At 44.6% G+C, this 15,096-nt stretch overlaps 1 protein-coding gene across 4 annotated transcripts in view; it reads left to right on the top strand.

Moving 5' to 3' along the window:
- The window catches only part of Srebf2 (sterol regulatory element binding transcription factor 2), a 72,175-nt gene that overhangs the window by 24,610 nt on the left and 32,469 nt on the right, over positions 1 to 15,096 (top strand). For all 4 annotated transcript variants that reach the window (XM_008844789.3, XM_029569134.1, XM_029569133.1 and 1 more), the window contains 4 exons: positions 8,661 to 9,092; positions 10,158 to 10,339; positions 11,708 to 11,854; positions 13,766 to 13,987. In XM_008844789.3, the coding sequence (XP_008843011.1) occupies positions 8,661 to 9,092; positions 10,158 to 10,339; positions 11,708 to 11,854; positions 13,766 to 13,987 (983 nt within the window). The remainder of the gene's footprint in view (positions 1 to 8,660; positions 9,093 to 10,157; positions 10,340 to 11,707; positions 11,855 to 13,765; positions 13,988 to 15,096) is intronic.

Raw genomic sequence — 15,096 nt, 5'->3', positions numbered from 1 at the left:
GGGAGCAATTTGTCTGTGAGACTGTCCCAGTGTCCCAGTGTTACTACTAATTGTATTCCAGAGCTTCTATGTAGAAGGGTATAGTTAATGAGCTCCATTCCTTAATTGCCCCTTTGAGTGACCTCCATGGCTCTAGAGAAAGCAGTGGTGATGCATATAGCAGAATTGGGGAGAAGAAAAAGCTAGCTCATAGTTGGCCTTTGGATTTGCTACTAGTTTACATTTGATTTTTTGATTAGTTATTAGAAAAAAACATCCCTAGGAAGGGACTAGTGAGGAATCAGATTTTGTGTCTCCTTGCCTCTGGGTAAGTAATTGTGTTCCTCTTTGTTCTTCCCAAGGAGCCTGTACATATCAGGCCCAGAGCTTATTAATGTTTATGTTCTGAACAACCTTGGTGGAAGCTCTAGTTTGAAGAATAAAATGAACAAAATAACAAAGAAATGGAATTTTTTTCAGCATTATTAACAACTTTAAAAAGTCTTAAACAGGCTGGAGAGATGGCTCAGCAATTCAGAGGACTGGCTGCTCTTGCAAAGGACCTGGGTTCAATTCCCAGCACCCACATGGCAGCTAACAACTGTCTGTAACTCCAGTTCCAGAGGATCCAACGCCCTCTTCTGACCTCTATGGGCATTGCACGACATGGGGTGCACTGACCTACATGCAAACAAAACACTCATTATTTAAAATAATATTAAATAATTTAAAATAATATTTAAAATAATAAATAAAGCCGGGTGTGGTGGCGCATGCCTTTAATCCCAACACTTGGGAGGCCAGAGGCAGGCGGATCTTTGTGAGTTCGAAGCCAGCTGGGGCTACAAGTGCCTGTCTCAAAAAAGACAAAAAGAAAAAATAAATAAATAAAATATTTTTTAAAAAGGCTTAAACAGGACTGGCAAAATGGCTCTGCAGATAAAGGCCTAACCACCCAAAAATCCAAGTCTAACAATTTCCAGAACATATGTAAAGGTAGGAGAGAACCAACTCCACAGAGCTGTCCTCTGACCTCCAAATACATGCTGTGGCACATACGCCTGTCCCATCATACACACAGACACACATAATTTTAAGAAGTCTTGAACAAAATAATTTCTTACTTTACTAGTGTTTTCTTAGGACAAACCCTAGTGGTACAGTGGGTTCAAGGAGCGTGAGTGCATCAAGAAGGCAGGCTAGACATAATGTCTGTGCTTCCACCAGACAAGAGTGGCATGTGCCTGTAATCCCAACACTTGAGAGGTGAGGAACGAAGTCATAAATTCAAGACTAGCCTGTGATACAGAGCAAGACCCTATGTAATAAATGCTCAAAAGACTGTAACAGTTCACATTCTCAGCATCACTCCATCATCTATTTCTGTACATTTGAGAGTAGATAAAAGTCCTTCATGGACTGGTTTGTCTCATGTCTGTACTAAATGAAAGAGATGTATCTTTGCTCTGGAAATTGTTATTGAATATGTTAAAGCTGTAAAGGAATGCTTCTTCTTATCATGTGGTTATTAATAAATAAATAAATCCCCTTGTCCAAGCTAGGTATGGCAGCACACGCCTTTAGTCCTAGCACTAGGGAGGCAGAGGCAGGTGGGTATCTGTGAGTTCAAAGCCAGCCTGGTCTACACAGTGAGTTCCAGGCCAGCTGAGGCTACAGGGAGACCCTGTTTCAAAGACCAAAAACAAACAAACAAAAAAAAAACCTCTTGTCCAGACTGGCATGGTGGTGCACACCTTTAGTCCCAGCACTTGGGAGGCACAGGCACTCCCCTACTTGTATTTTTTTAAAAAATATTTTGTTTATTTTCATTTCATGAGTGTGCTGCCTGCATGTATGTAAGTGTACCTGTGTCATGTAATGCCCACGGAGGTCAGAAGAGGGCGTCTGATCCCCTGTAACTGGAGTTAGGCATGGGTATTAGCTGCCAAGTGGGTGCTGGGAACTGAACCAGGTAGTCTACAAGAGCATCCAGTGCTCCTAACCATTGAGCCATCTCTCTAGCCCCCCTACCGGTATTTTTTTTTTTAAAAAGCTGTCTGTTCATGATCTTTGACTATTTTTCTACTGAGATATTTATCTTTAATTAATCAGAAAAATTTCTATACTATTATTTGCTTTTCTTATATGTCTGCAAATATTCCATCCATTTTTCCCTGTCTTTTATCTTGTTCAGAGAACATGGGTGATTGAAAGTCAGCACATCTGGGTCTTGTAACCTAGGGTTAAGTTTTAGTGCTGGACTGCAGGTTTCTCATCTGCAAAACAAGGCTAACTGTTCTAGTTAAGAGTGCTGGGAGGCAGAGGCAGCCTGGTCTCCACAGTGAGTTCCAGGCCAGCTGGGGCTGCAGGGAGACCCTGTCTCAAAAAGACAAAAAAAAAAAAAAGCATTAGAACTCGGGGCTGGGGAGATGGCTCAGCAGTTAAGAGCACTGACTTCTCTTGCAGAGGACCAGGGTTTAATTCCCAGCACTCACATGGCGGCTTCGAACCATCCTCAGCTCAGGTTCCGGGGGAATGCGGCATCCTCGTCTGACCTCCGCGGCATTGCACAACACGGGTGCACTCACACACATGCAGGCAATACACTCATACACATAAAATAAAAATGATAAATAAAATATTTTTTAAAAAAGAGAGAACTCAGGCAGGGTGTGGTGGCACTTAGGAGGCAGACAGAGGCAGGCAGATCTCTGTGAGTTCCAGGCCAGCCTAGCCTCAAGTTCCAGGTCAGCTGGAGCTACAGGGAGACCCTGCCTCAAAAAGACAAAAAAACAACAAAAAAAGTTATAACTCATATAGCATCTAAAGCAGGACACTTATGCTTTAGGTAGTACGTTACTCATGTACATGTTAGACTTTTAAGTAATACATGTTACTTATAGAAAGTTTTCTTTGAAGTTTTAATTCTTGTTTTTGAAATATGATTGTTACAACATATCAGATATATCAAGCATAATTTTGCATTTGTTTATGTAGGAGAGAAACACTAGAAAAGGATGCTGGGTATGGAGGCTCACATCTGCAATCCCAGCACTCGGGTGATACAGGAGGACTGCTACATGTTTGAGGCTAGCCTGGACTACAGAGTAAGTTCCAGGCTAGCTTGGGCTACAGAGTGAGATCCTGGAGGGGGTGGGGGGAGGAGAAGAAAATACAGAAAACCATACGTAGCTGAAATGAGTCATATAGGAATGCACAAAAATGCATACATACGGATTATGAGTATATCTCAATGTGAGGCCCTAGGGTACAATACCCAGCATTGCACATAAAAAATGAAATTAAAGATTAAGTTAAGATTTTTTTTAATGCATACATACACACTTCCTAAATATCTGGTAGTTTTATCAGTTCACTACCAGTGTTGTGAGCCACATCTATTCACAAAATGTCAAAACTTTCCATTACATTTCAGATGGCTCTTTCCGCTTGACAATAACGCATATGCTCTAACCTAATGAGACTCACTTTCACAAGCAAATCTCATATCTTTTTCAAGGTGAAGTACCTTATTTATTGTAGTATTTATTTTTTTTAGCTACTAATCTGTAAAGCTGTGATATTATTGTCATATATTTGTAAAAGATAGGAACTGTTAGTCCCTATTTGTGATGTAGCCCAGGATGAGTTTGGGGATGACAGATTTCTAAAGTACAACACAAAGACCATGCAATTTCATTATTCAATATTAAAATCTGTGTATAGGGGCTGGAGAGAAGGCTAAGCACTTAAGAGCATGTGCTGCTCTTCCAGAGGACCCAGATTCAGTTCCCAGCACCCACATCAATCAAGTACCTCCCAACCACTCCAGTTCCAGGGTGATCCAACTCCTCTGCCTCAGAGGGCACCTGCACACACATATAATTACACACACACACACACACACTGAATTTTAAATCAAGGGACAGCCTGGTCTACAAAGTAAGTTCCAGGCCAGCTGGGGCTACAAGGAGACCCTGTTTCAAGAAACAAAACAACACAATAACAACCAAAAAAAACTCCCAAAACCAAAACCAAACACAGGGTTTATGGGGAAAAGGAGTTAGTGTCACAACATTAAAAACCATGTGAATGTGGAGGTGTATGCCTGCAACCTCACATTTGGGAGGCGGAAGGAGGACGAAGATTTTAAGGCTATATCCTCACCTCAGTTGGAAGCCAGCCTGGGCTACAGAAGACCCTGCCTCAAAACCAAAATAATCCATCATCCCCCAGATTATGGGGATATGAACATAAAACATTTAGGTTCATTAAGTGGCTGAGTAGATTCTAATGCACTAATACTGTACAATATAGTCCCATGAAACTTTTTAAAAGACGAGGGATGGGGGCTAGAGAGATGGCTCAGTGGTTATGAGCACCAATGGTCAAATCCCAGCACTCACATCAGGTGGCTCACAAATGCCTGTAATTCCAGTTCTAGGGAATCCAGTGGCCGCATCCTGACTCTTCAGTACCCACACAGACACATGCATACACGCATGAGTAAAATAAAATAATTACAAAATAAATGCAATTAAAAAAATTTTTTTTTTTGGTCTTTTTGAGACAGGGTCTCTCTGTAGCCCCAGCTATCCTGGAACTCACTTTGTAGACCAGGCTGGCCTTGAACTCAGAGATCCGCCAGTCTCTGCCTCCTAAGTGCTGGGATTATAGGCGTGTGCCACCACACCTGGCGATTTCAGGTCATTTTGCGTGCAGTAGATGCCAGTGGCTAATCTGGACAGAATAGGTTCTGTCCCTTCCAGGTCACAAGCTCCATAGGGTCCACATGAACTGATGGTCTCTTTGCATGAGGCGTGGAACTGCTTGCAGTGCATGAATGATGAGCAATGCCTTTAACCTTGTTTCCTTGCTTTTAAAGAGATCTGAGCCTGAATAAAGTCTTGGTGCCGCACATACTTTAAGCAACTTAGCTCTAAGTTTGAGAAACAGCTCAAGATAGGAGCATGGTTCAGAAGGAAGCGAAGGGAGCCTGAGTGTGCTGGCCTAGTCCCTGGGAAGTTCTTTGGCCTTGTGCTCTGTGAACTACAGCAGGAACATGAACTCCATTTTCGAAGCTCCATAAACCATTCTCCCAGGCCTCCCTTTTCTAGGTTTCATGGCTCTCCGTGGAACTGAGAGCCTGTGTAACTGCCTGACACAAATGAACAGAATGAACAGAGCAGGGAATGCTGGGAGGACATTAAGATGTTCCCACGGGTGGAGCTGAGAGGTAAAGAGCGTGGCTGTGCTTTTAGCTCACTGTATCCCTCTGGAGGCCTCTGCATGGAGCTCCTGCTGCCAGGCCATCTGGAGGTAGCTTCACTGGGGCTCTCTATGTGAGAATTAAAACAGATTTCACTCTTTTGGTTTGTTTGGATTTTTTTTTTTTTTTTTTTTTTTTTTTTTTTTTTTTGTCTTTTTGAAGCAGGGTCTCCCTGTAGCCCGAGCTGTCCTGGAACTACAACAGGCTGGCCTTGAACTCACAGAGATCCGCCTGCCTCTGCCTCCCAAGTGCTGGGACTACAGGCGTGTGCCACCACGCCTGGCCTGTTTGGGGGTTTTTGTTTTTTTAAGTTTAAGCAGATATGCCTACATGCTTAACCAGTTTTATGTGTGACCTTTGAACATCAGCCTATGTCTTCCCTAGCTAAGGGTTTTGAGAACACTTGATAAGATAAAATATGTGAGACCAGGTGCCTGTGAAGTGGGTACTCTAGCGGTACTACCAGTAGGGGCTTCATAGGGGCCTTCCCCTTACCAAGTGCTTTGCATAAATTATCTTGTTAACCCTCAGAGCAAAGAGTCCAGGTTTGTATTCTCTGGGCAGCCTTTTGTGGTGAGGGGACTGGGACGTACAGAGAAGTGACTTGTTTACATTTACACAGCTGGTTAGGTTACTCTCTGAGACCCAGACCCACCCTGTATCAAAGCCTGTCCATCCAGCTACTCTGGACTTCTGTCTGCCCTCTTCAGCTTTCCATGGGGGAATGTAGATGGCCAGTGAGGGCTGCTGAAAATAGCAGGTTTCTGTTTGAACTTACAGGAATTGTGAACAGCTCAACAAGTTGTTAGATTTCCCCTAATTGTTTTCTTGAAGCTCTTTATAATCTTGTGTTATGTGTCACATGTATGAGCACTAGATTTATGTTTTTTAAAAAATTTGTGCTGAGTTTAACAACATTTCTTTGTTAAAGCATGTACAAAGAATTGGACTTAGTTGGCACGAGTTTTAATACCTGTGGCCGTCTCCCCACTTCTCCCTCTTACAGCAGGTTGAGTAAGGACAGAACTGGATGACAAGGTGCATAAGTAGTCACACTGTCAGAGTTTGGCTGGTTGAAAGTTTTTCCTAACAGGTTGGACTGACTGAATGCTTACAGTGCTCCATTTGAAGTTACACTCTGGGTATTCCATGTGAGCACATTAGACATCTCCAGGGACACTGCTTGTCTCATGGGTAACTCGTGATACCTCAAATATCTCCCCTGGGGCCTCCCCTACCTTTAGAGATTTGGAAAGGATTTGCTAGTAGAGGTTTGGGGGAGTGGATGAAGATGGTGCTTTCTGTTTTGGTGGATTTTAAAGGAATTCTTATTTATTTATGTGTGTGCACATGCTCCATAGTGTATACGTGGAGGTCAGAGGACATCTTGCAAGAATCTGTTCTCTTTCCACCATGTGAGTTCTGAGATCAAACTCAGGTCATCTGGCTTGGTGGCAAGCACCTTACCCACTGAACCATCTCACCAATTCTGGTGGCTGTTTTTTTGTGGTGGTGGTGGTTGGTTTGGTGTCTGTATTGGTTACTTTTCTGTTGCTGTGATGAAACACTTTGACCAAAGTGGCTTATGGGAGAAAGTTTGTTGTGGGTTATAGTTCCAGAGGAAGAGTCCATCATGGCAGGAAAGCATGGTGGCAGGAACAGAAAGCTGAGAGCTTCCATCTTCAACCATAAACATAGGGAGAGAGGAGAGAACTGTGAGTTAGACTATGAGCTCTCAGAGCCCACCCCAGTGACAGACCTCCTCCAGCATGGCTCTACTTCCTAAAGGCTCCATGACCTCCCTGAACAGCACCACCAACTGGGACCAAGTGTGCAAATATTTGAGCCAAGGGGGACATTCTCATTCAAACCACCACAATGTCCAAGTTAAAGCATGTGATGACTGGAGAGTTTGGAGAAGGAGAGTTTGGAGAGTTCTTGACATCATTTCAAAGAACAAGCATTTGGGTATGGATGAGGTAACAGAGCATGAAAGGGTGGACAGTGTGGAGAATTCTGGATCTAAAAAGAACTGGATCAGACTGAGGCTCCAGGCTTCTGTAGGGAGCAGCCCAAGAAAAGGAAGGAGTCCTCAGAAAGGAGTAAGTCCTGGAATAAGTTGTTTAGGATGCCTTTGCAGGCTTGAAGCTGTTTGGGTGGGACTCAGGAGCTGTAGGCACTTAGGAGGATGATCTAGAAAGTGCAGCATGGTTTCTAAGTGGGCACATCTGGCTCCATAGCCTTCTTTCCCATAGGGGAAGGGACAGAGCCAGAGCAGAGCCACTCTGTTATGTCTTGGCCTTCTTTGGTAGTAGAAAGGAGCAGATGGCAGAGAGCTGGGTGTCATCTTGCTGTGGGCCGACAGTGTGACCGTGCTCTTACACATTTGCACATGTGTTTCTAATTTCTATATATCTGATTATTATTAGTCACAGTCAGTTACTCTTTGAGATCCTTAGCACCTGAGCATGGACATAAAGATCTTTGACTTGGGGGCCATCAACTTCACTGTCCCTGAACGTAGCCTAGGCTAGCCTCAAACTCATGTTCCTCCTGCCTCTGCCTCCTGAGTGTTTGAACGGGCTTGTTAGCACCAGGCCTGGTACTTCTGTGGATACCAGTGGTACGCAGATAGGTGCATTGGTTGGAATGGAGGACCAGAGCTTGCCTACTGAGGATAAAAGGAGCCAGGGAGAAGTAGTGTGCTGGTGCAGCTGCGGCAGGCCATGTGGCTTGTTCTCCACCATCAAGAGCAGTGCTGAGGCTGGAGCTTGCTCTATGCCCAAGGCTACTAAACTCCAGAGCTTCATGGCAGTGGCAACCCTCCTTCTGCCTCAATGTCTCCTGATCATTTCTTTCTTGTCTTTGAAAAGTCACTGGCGAGCTGGATGTGGTAGCTTATGACTGTAATCTCAGCATTTGGGTGGCAGAGGCAACTGATGCAAGTTCCAGGCCAACCTGGCCTAATAGCAAATCTAGGCCAGCCAAGGCTACATAGCAAGACCATCTCCAAAAAGAAAAACCATTGTATTTTCATGTCCTTGCTTTTCTTGTTTTGTTTTGCGTGTGGTGCTAGAAATGGAACCCAGGGCTTTATGTGTATGTCACCAAATAACTAATAGCCTGACTCCTGTTAAAGAGAAGCTGGCTGTCAGTTCATTTGTTGGTCAATCAAGGATACTAGACTCAAGATTACTTCTGTCTGTCCAGACATTGTATACAAATTCCTAGGAGTCATTTGAAAAAAAGTAAAGATAAAGATCCTTGTGATTCATTAGCTGGGTGTAGTGGCACATGCCTTTAATCCCAGCACTCGGGAGACTAGTCCGTATACCAAGACCCTGTCTCAAAAAGACAAAACAAAAAAATCTTTTGGATGGTAATAAAATTGCTCCTTTTGTTTTGTTCACAGAGATGCTGCAGTTTGTCAGCAATCAAGTGGGAGAGTTCCCAGATTTGTTTTCAGAGCAGCTCTGCAGTTCCTTCCCTGGAGGCGGTGGCAGTGGCAGCAATGGCGGCGGAGGCGCCAGCAGCAGTGGTAGAAGCAGCAGTGGTGGAGCTGCAGACACCTCGGTTCAGCGGCCATTCAGCCAGGTCCCGTTACCTACCTTCTCTCCTTCAGCTGCCTCCCCTCAGGCTCCAGCCCTTCAGGTCAAGGTCTCGCCCTCCACTGTACCCACCCCGCCCCGTGCAACGCCTATTCTCCAGCCCCGACCCCAGCCCCAGCCTCCAGCTCAGCTGCAGCAGCAGACGGTAATGATCACCCCAACATTCAGTACTGCTCCACAGACGAGGATCATCCAGCAGCCTTTGATATACCAGAATGCAGCTACCAGCTTTCAAGGTGATTCAGAAATCAGATGTGGAGCAGTTGATTGGTTCCAAGCTTATGTGCAGTGTGCATATGCTGCAGGTGTATCTTTTCTGAGGATGAGAGAATGTGTCAGTATGGTCCTGCTGGACAAGTTTCTGGCCACTGGCCATATGAACCAGAGCAGAAACAGTTCTGCTTCCTCAGAGATCTTAATATTCGTTAAGCCTGCCTCCGTGGCTTCAGAGTCTCTCAGACCTGGGAGACACAAGGCTGTCCTGATAATTAGAGGAGAGTTTTGATATTTGCCTGGTTAGCTGCCAGATCTGGGTACCTGCAGATGAGACCATTCCTTCAACAAAGAACTGCGCATGCACTGTGTACACAAATACAGTGTTTAAAATAGATTCTGGGGCCAGGCGTGGTGGTACACGCCTTTAATCCCAGCACTTGGGAGGCAGAGGCAGGCATATCTCTGTGAGTTTGAGGCCAGCCTGGTCTACATAGTGAGTTCCAGGTCAGCTGGGGCTACAGGGAGACCCTGTCTCAAAAAGACCAAAAAAAAAAAGAAAAAGAAAAAATAGGTGTTATATCTCTGAATAACAGCCTCCTGGCGGAGTGTGGCCAAAGTGCTGTTTCTTCCTGTGGTGCCACAGCCAGTGACTGTGGCCCTGAGGGTGAGCACTGCTGTCCACTTGAAGATATCCCGAGTTTTCAGTGGGTTTGAGAATTTGGAGGAGGTGGTGTAAGGCAAGAAGCTGAGACCAAAATCCCAAAGCAACTTTCTATCTAGGAAGGACAAGAGGAAATGAAGCTCCAGGGAGTTGTTGATGCTCAGCATCTACTCGCTCCGTTGCTGGGTGCATCATTTGCCGATTCGCTTCCTTCGCTCCAGCACCCAGAATAATAAAACTACTTGTACTCGTTCTGTCAGAAATTGATGTAGCCCTTATGGGATTGTGAATGGCTGTCTTATCTTCCTAGACAGCAGGTGGGGAGTGAAGTCATTATGAGACACTCCATCCTTGGTTATTGCTGCAGCTGTAGTGACAGCATGCTCTCCTTATCCATCTAACTTTTTTCTCTTCTTCCTCAAAGTCCTTCAGCCTCAAGTCCAAAGCCTGGTGACATCTTCGCAGGTACAGCCAGTCACCATCCAGCAGCAGGTGCAGACAGTACAGGCGCAGCGTGTGTTGACACAAACAGCTAACGGCACATTGCAGACCCTTGCCCCAGCCACAGTGCAGACAGTTGCTGCGCCCCAGGTGCAGCAGGTCCCGGTAGGTGGCTTGGAAAGGATTCAAGGAGGAACCAGTGGAAACTCTCAGCTGGTCCTTAGTTGAAACTGTGATCTGCATGCTAAGAAAGGCTAGCAGGAATGTACAGAGAGCAGCTGGGCCTTGGGTACCAGGATGCTCTTGTGAGCAGCATACAGAGGTCCAGCCGAGCCTCATATGTGATGCACACTGGCATCCTTGGAAAAGGCTGGTGTAGTGCCCATCGACACATACAACTGGAAAGAGGGCCAGCGAAATGACTTGATAGGCAAGGGTGCTTGCTGCCACACCTAATGACCTGAGTGCAGTTCCAGGATGCACGTGGTAGAAGAGAGAACCAACTCCCTTCTCTGTGCTATGACATGCATGAACCCTCCCCCCTAAAATAAAGTATAAAACAGGACAGAAACACACTGAATTGATATTTATCTGCTGTTTTCCCTATTTTGTAGGGAATACTAAGTGTGTATTTTGGGTAAGATAAGTGTGCGTTATTTTTGTAATGAAAAAAACATGTTTTGGGGGGTGCTAAGGAGATGGCTCAGTGGCTAAGAGTGCTTACTGTATAAACAGGAGGACTTCAGTTTGAATCCTAGGACTCAGGTAAAAAGCCAGTCATGGCTATGCCTATAACCTCAGCATTGGGGGTGTGGGGTGCAGAGCAGGTGGATCCCAAGAGCTTGATGGCCTGGCAGCCTGGAGAGGGTGAGAGCCAAAGCTTCCAGTTCAGTAAGAGACTGTGTTTTATGGCAGTGAGGCAAAGAGCAGATACTTAGGGACTTGTGTATGCACCTGCATGCCCCGTACAACAAACACATTCAAAAACGTGGTTTATGTGATATAACATATGGACTCTATTTTCTTACTAACAAATTAATCTTTTTATTACATTTTTATTTTGCGTGCGTGTGTATGTATGTATGTATGTATGTGGGTGCACATGTGCCAGAGTGCATGTGGAAGACACCTTGGAGGAGTAGGTTCTCTCCTTCTTCCGTGTGAGTCCTGGAGATCAAACTCAGGTCATCTGGCTTGGTGACAACACATTTTCCTACTGAGCCATTTGCTAGCCCCAAATTAATTTATCTTAAGAAGCAAAGCCTAGGTTTATTTCTGCTTCTCAGCCTATCTCCTGGCTCTCTTGAGTCCGTCCAAAGTCAGACCTCACTCGCCCTCCGCTGTGACCTACCCTTGCTGTAGTCCTGCCAGATGGCTGACGTTGCCAGCTCAAAGCCTCAGAGCCTCAAGACTCTTTCGCTGTTCCTTCTCTCCCTACGACCCGATTTCAAGCTCACTGTGAAGTATCTGTGCAACAAGAAACAAATGAAAAACTATGAACAATAACATCACTTTTTTTCCTCCTCCTTTTAGGTCCTCGTCCAACCTCAGATCATTAAGACAGATTCCCTTGTTTTGACCACTCTGAAAACAGATGGCAGCCCTGTCATGGCTGCAGTCCAGAACCCAGCCCTCACTGCTCTCACCACCCCCATCCAGACAGCGGCCCTTCAAGTACCAGTAAGAATTGTATTCTCTCCTGTCCTTCTCTTCCCACAGCTCTTCAAAGTATTTTATAGAATTTGTTGGTCAAGTTATAAATGTCACTCCACATTCCACTCTTAGCTTTGATTTCCCTTGAAGAAATATTGTCAGCGTGTGCTATAGGAAGTCTTGGGATTTGCAAGGGGATGGGAATGAGCCCAGAGGAACCCTGTTGCTGAGCAACAGCTCCACAAAGAACCATCATCTTATCAGCTGATGAAGAGGTTTGGCTTCTGGTGGAAGTTTAGCTTCTAAAGGATCCTAGGGCCATCAGACAGGGAGAGGTACCAGGATGAAAGATGTAAAAAGCACCCATTGGGGCTGGAGAGATGGCTCAGCGGTTAAGAACACTGAGTGTTCTTGTAGAAGACCCAGGTTCAAATCCCAGAACCCACATGGCAGCTCACAACCAGCCATAACTCCAGTCCCATGGGATCTGACAGCCTCTTCTGACCTCCATGGGCACTGCACGACACGGGTGCACTTACCTACATGTGGGCAATACACACATACACATAAAATAAAATTAAAAAAAAAAGCATCCATCCTTAAATTGTGGGATCTCAGCTACTTTGAGCATTCTGAAACAAGACAATCTGATTGAGTAAAAGATGATTAAAATTTTGGAAGCACTAGCTTTACTCATAAAAGCCAGAAACTGAGGCTGGGGTTGTAGCCAGTTGATAGTGTATTTACCTAGCATACATGCAGCCCTGGGTTTGAGCCCTAGCACCACACAGACGGGTTGGACACCCAGGCCTGTAATCATACCACTGGAGAGGTGGAAGCAAGAGGATCAGAAGTTCAAGGTCACACCCTCAGCTATACAGTGAGCTTATAACCTACCAGCAGAAGAATAAACAATTTACAATATACTCACCAAGTAAAAGTGTGTCCTGCTTTTATTTATTAGAAAAAGAACTTTTGATACATGAATCAATGTGGGTAAACCTGAATGAATGCAGAGGAAAAGAAGCTGTTACTATCACAGAAGACTCACTAATAGGATTCCAGATACAGAACTTGGCTGTGGTGATAGATCAGTGATTGTGGGGACAGTGGATCTAGTGAGCTGTATGTTGCATTCATTTGTAAAACTTCATCAAAGTCTAAACTTCAGATTTGTAGTATTATGTGTCCCTGACTGGCGTGGAACTCGCTATGTAGACCCGGCTGGCCTCAAACTCACAGATCCACCTGCTTCTGCTTCCCAAATGCTGGGATGAAAGGTGTGTACTACCACATGTGGCCCATAGTTTTTTGGGTTTTGGGGTGGTTTTTTTCTATGTGATGGGGTTTGTAGGTGTGTGCCAGCATGCCTGACTGAACTATTTCTTGATTGTTTAATGAAGTAGAGCAGCTTTTTGATTGTTTGTTGGCCATTTGGAAACTGAAGCCATTTATTGAAGAAAATAATAACTAAAATGAGTAATCATAGAAACAGGAGGAAGCAGAAAGGAGGACTAAAAGAAGACAAGTGTGCAAGGCTGACCTGTTTCCTCTATGAGATGGCTTAGAATAGAAATGTTGCTTTCACTCTTTGCTCTTTGGTGACCACACTATAGAGAGAAATGTAGTAATTTACTTGGCATTTGAGAGGGAAAAAATATGTCCTATATCCAGAGGGAGTTTTCTCTGTGCCACCTGGTGTAGTTCTTAGTGTGTATCTAGAAGTGGCTAGCAGCTCGACAGCAGAATCATCCAGCTCTGTCCAAGCAGCTAAGGTGTCATGGCTCTTAAGGTCTCTTGGGATATGACTTCATTAGTCCAGAGGGGCTCAGACCACATGAAGCGTTACTGGATGATACCATATATCCAGGAACAAACCACTTTGTGTTGTGAGTTTGCTTAATTTAAACTAAAAAGATAATTCTGCCCTTGTTGTAGACTCTAGTGGGCAGCAGTGGGACCATTCTGACCACAATGCCTGTAATGATGGGACAAGAGAAAGTTCCTATTAAGCAAGTACCCGGCGGTGTCAAGCAGCTGGAGCCCCCCAAAGAAGGAGAAAGGCGGACAACACACAACATCATTGAAAAGCGATACCGGTCCTCTATCAATGACAAAATCATTGAGTTGAAGGACTTGGTCATGGGCACAGATGCCAAGGTGAGTGCCAAGAAAAAATGTTGTGCCCCACGATCTCCCTTTGCCTTTGTCTTGGAAGTCAGGCAAGTCTCGGGCTTAAGTTGAGTGAACACAAGGGTGAGTTAGAAGTGCAGTTTTATTGAAGTATCTTGGTGTTTGATAGGATTATAAAACATTGGCCAGGCAGGTAGCACATGCCTGCATATCATCCCAGCACTCAGGAAACAAGGCAAGAGGAATCTAAGTTTTAGACCAGTTTGGGCTACATAGTTCCTCAAATAAATAAATAACTAAATAAAATTATATATAAATTACTATCTAACACAAATGAACTGTTGAGAGTTGGTAAGGCAGTGACCTGGGATCTGACTCCTTTAGCTGTGCTCTGCTATGACTGTGGACTCCAGTGTCAGAGGTAGGGGTGGGTACTACCTCCTACTCAGTGGCCAGGTACAGGACTGTGTGTCCTACCTTGGAGGCAGCCGAGGACATTTTTTTTTTTTTTTGTTCTTGTTGTTCTTTTTGAGACAGTCTCCCTGTAACCCCAGGTGGCCTGGAACTCACTATGTAGACCAGGCTGGCCTTGAACTCACAGAGATCCGCCTGCATCTGCTGCCCGAGTGCTGGGACTAAAGGTGTGCGCCACCATGCGCAGCTGCCCGAGGATATTCTTGATGTATTTTTAGTAATGTTCTCTTTTAGGGAAAAAGGAAAAGTGGAAATAGAGTCTTTGAGAACAAAACAGGAAATTAAATTTTCATATGTTTTGTTTTTTTCAATGAATGTGTCTCCTGGGAAATGGGAAGGGGATTTTGGTTTTTTTTGTTTGTTTATTTGTTTGCTTTGTCTTTTTTTTTTAACTTTTATTATTTTTATATTATGTGTATTTGTGTATTGCCTGCACAGAACAGAAAAGGTTGTTGGATCCCCTGGAACTGAAGTTACGGACAGTTGTTAGCTGCCATGTGGGTGCTGGGATTTGAACCTGGGTCTTCTGCAAGAACAACCAGTGTTCTTAATCTCTGAGCCATCTCTCCAGTCCCCTGGGGAGGGGGTAAGCTATTATGTTTACCTTCACCCCTATTTTAAGTTTCGTTATTTTCCTCTATATCTTTTTTTTTTTAATTTAT

Source organism: Nannospalax galili, unplaced genomic scaffold, assembly GCF_000622305.1.
Source record: "Nannospalax galili isolate Female #2095 unplaced genomic scaffold, S.galili_v1.0 scaffold180, whole genome shotgun sequence".
NCBI classification, from domain to species: Eukaryota; Metazoa; Chordata; class Mammalia; order Rodentia; family Spalacidae; genus Nannospalax; species Nannospalax galili.
Note: the sequence above shows the minus strand (reverse complement) of the source record. Positions and strands in the feature narration are given on the sequence as shown.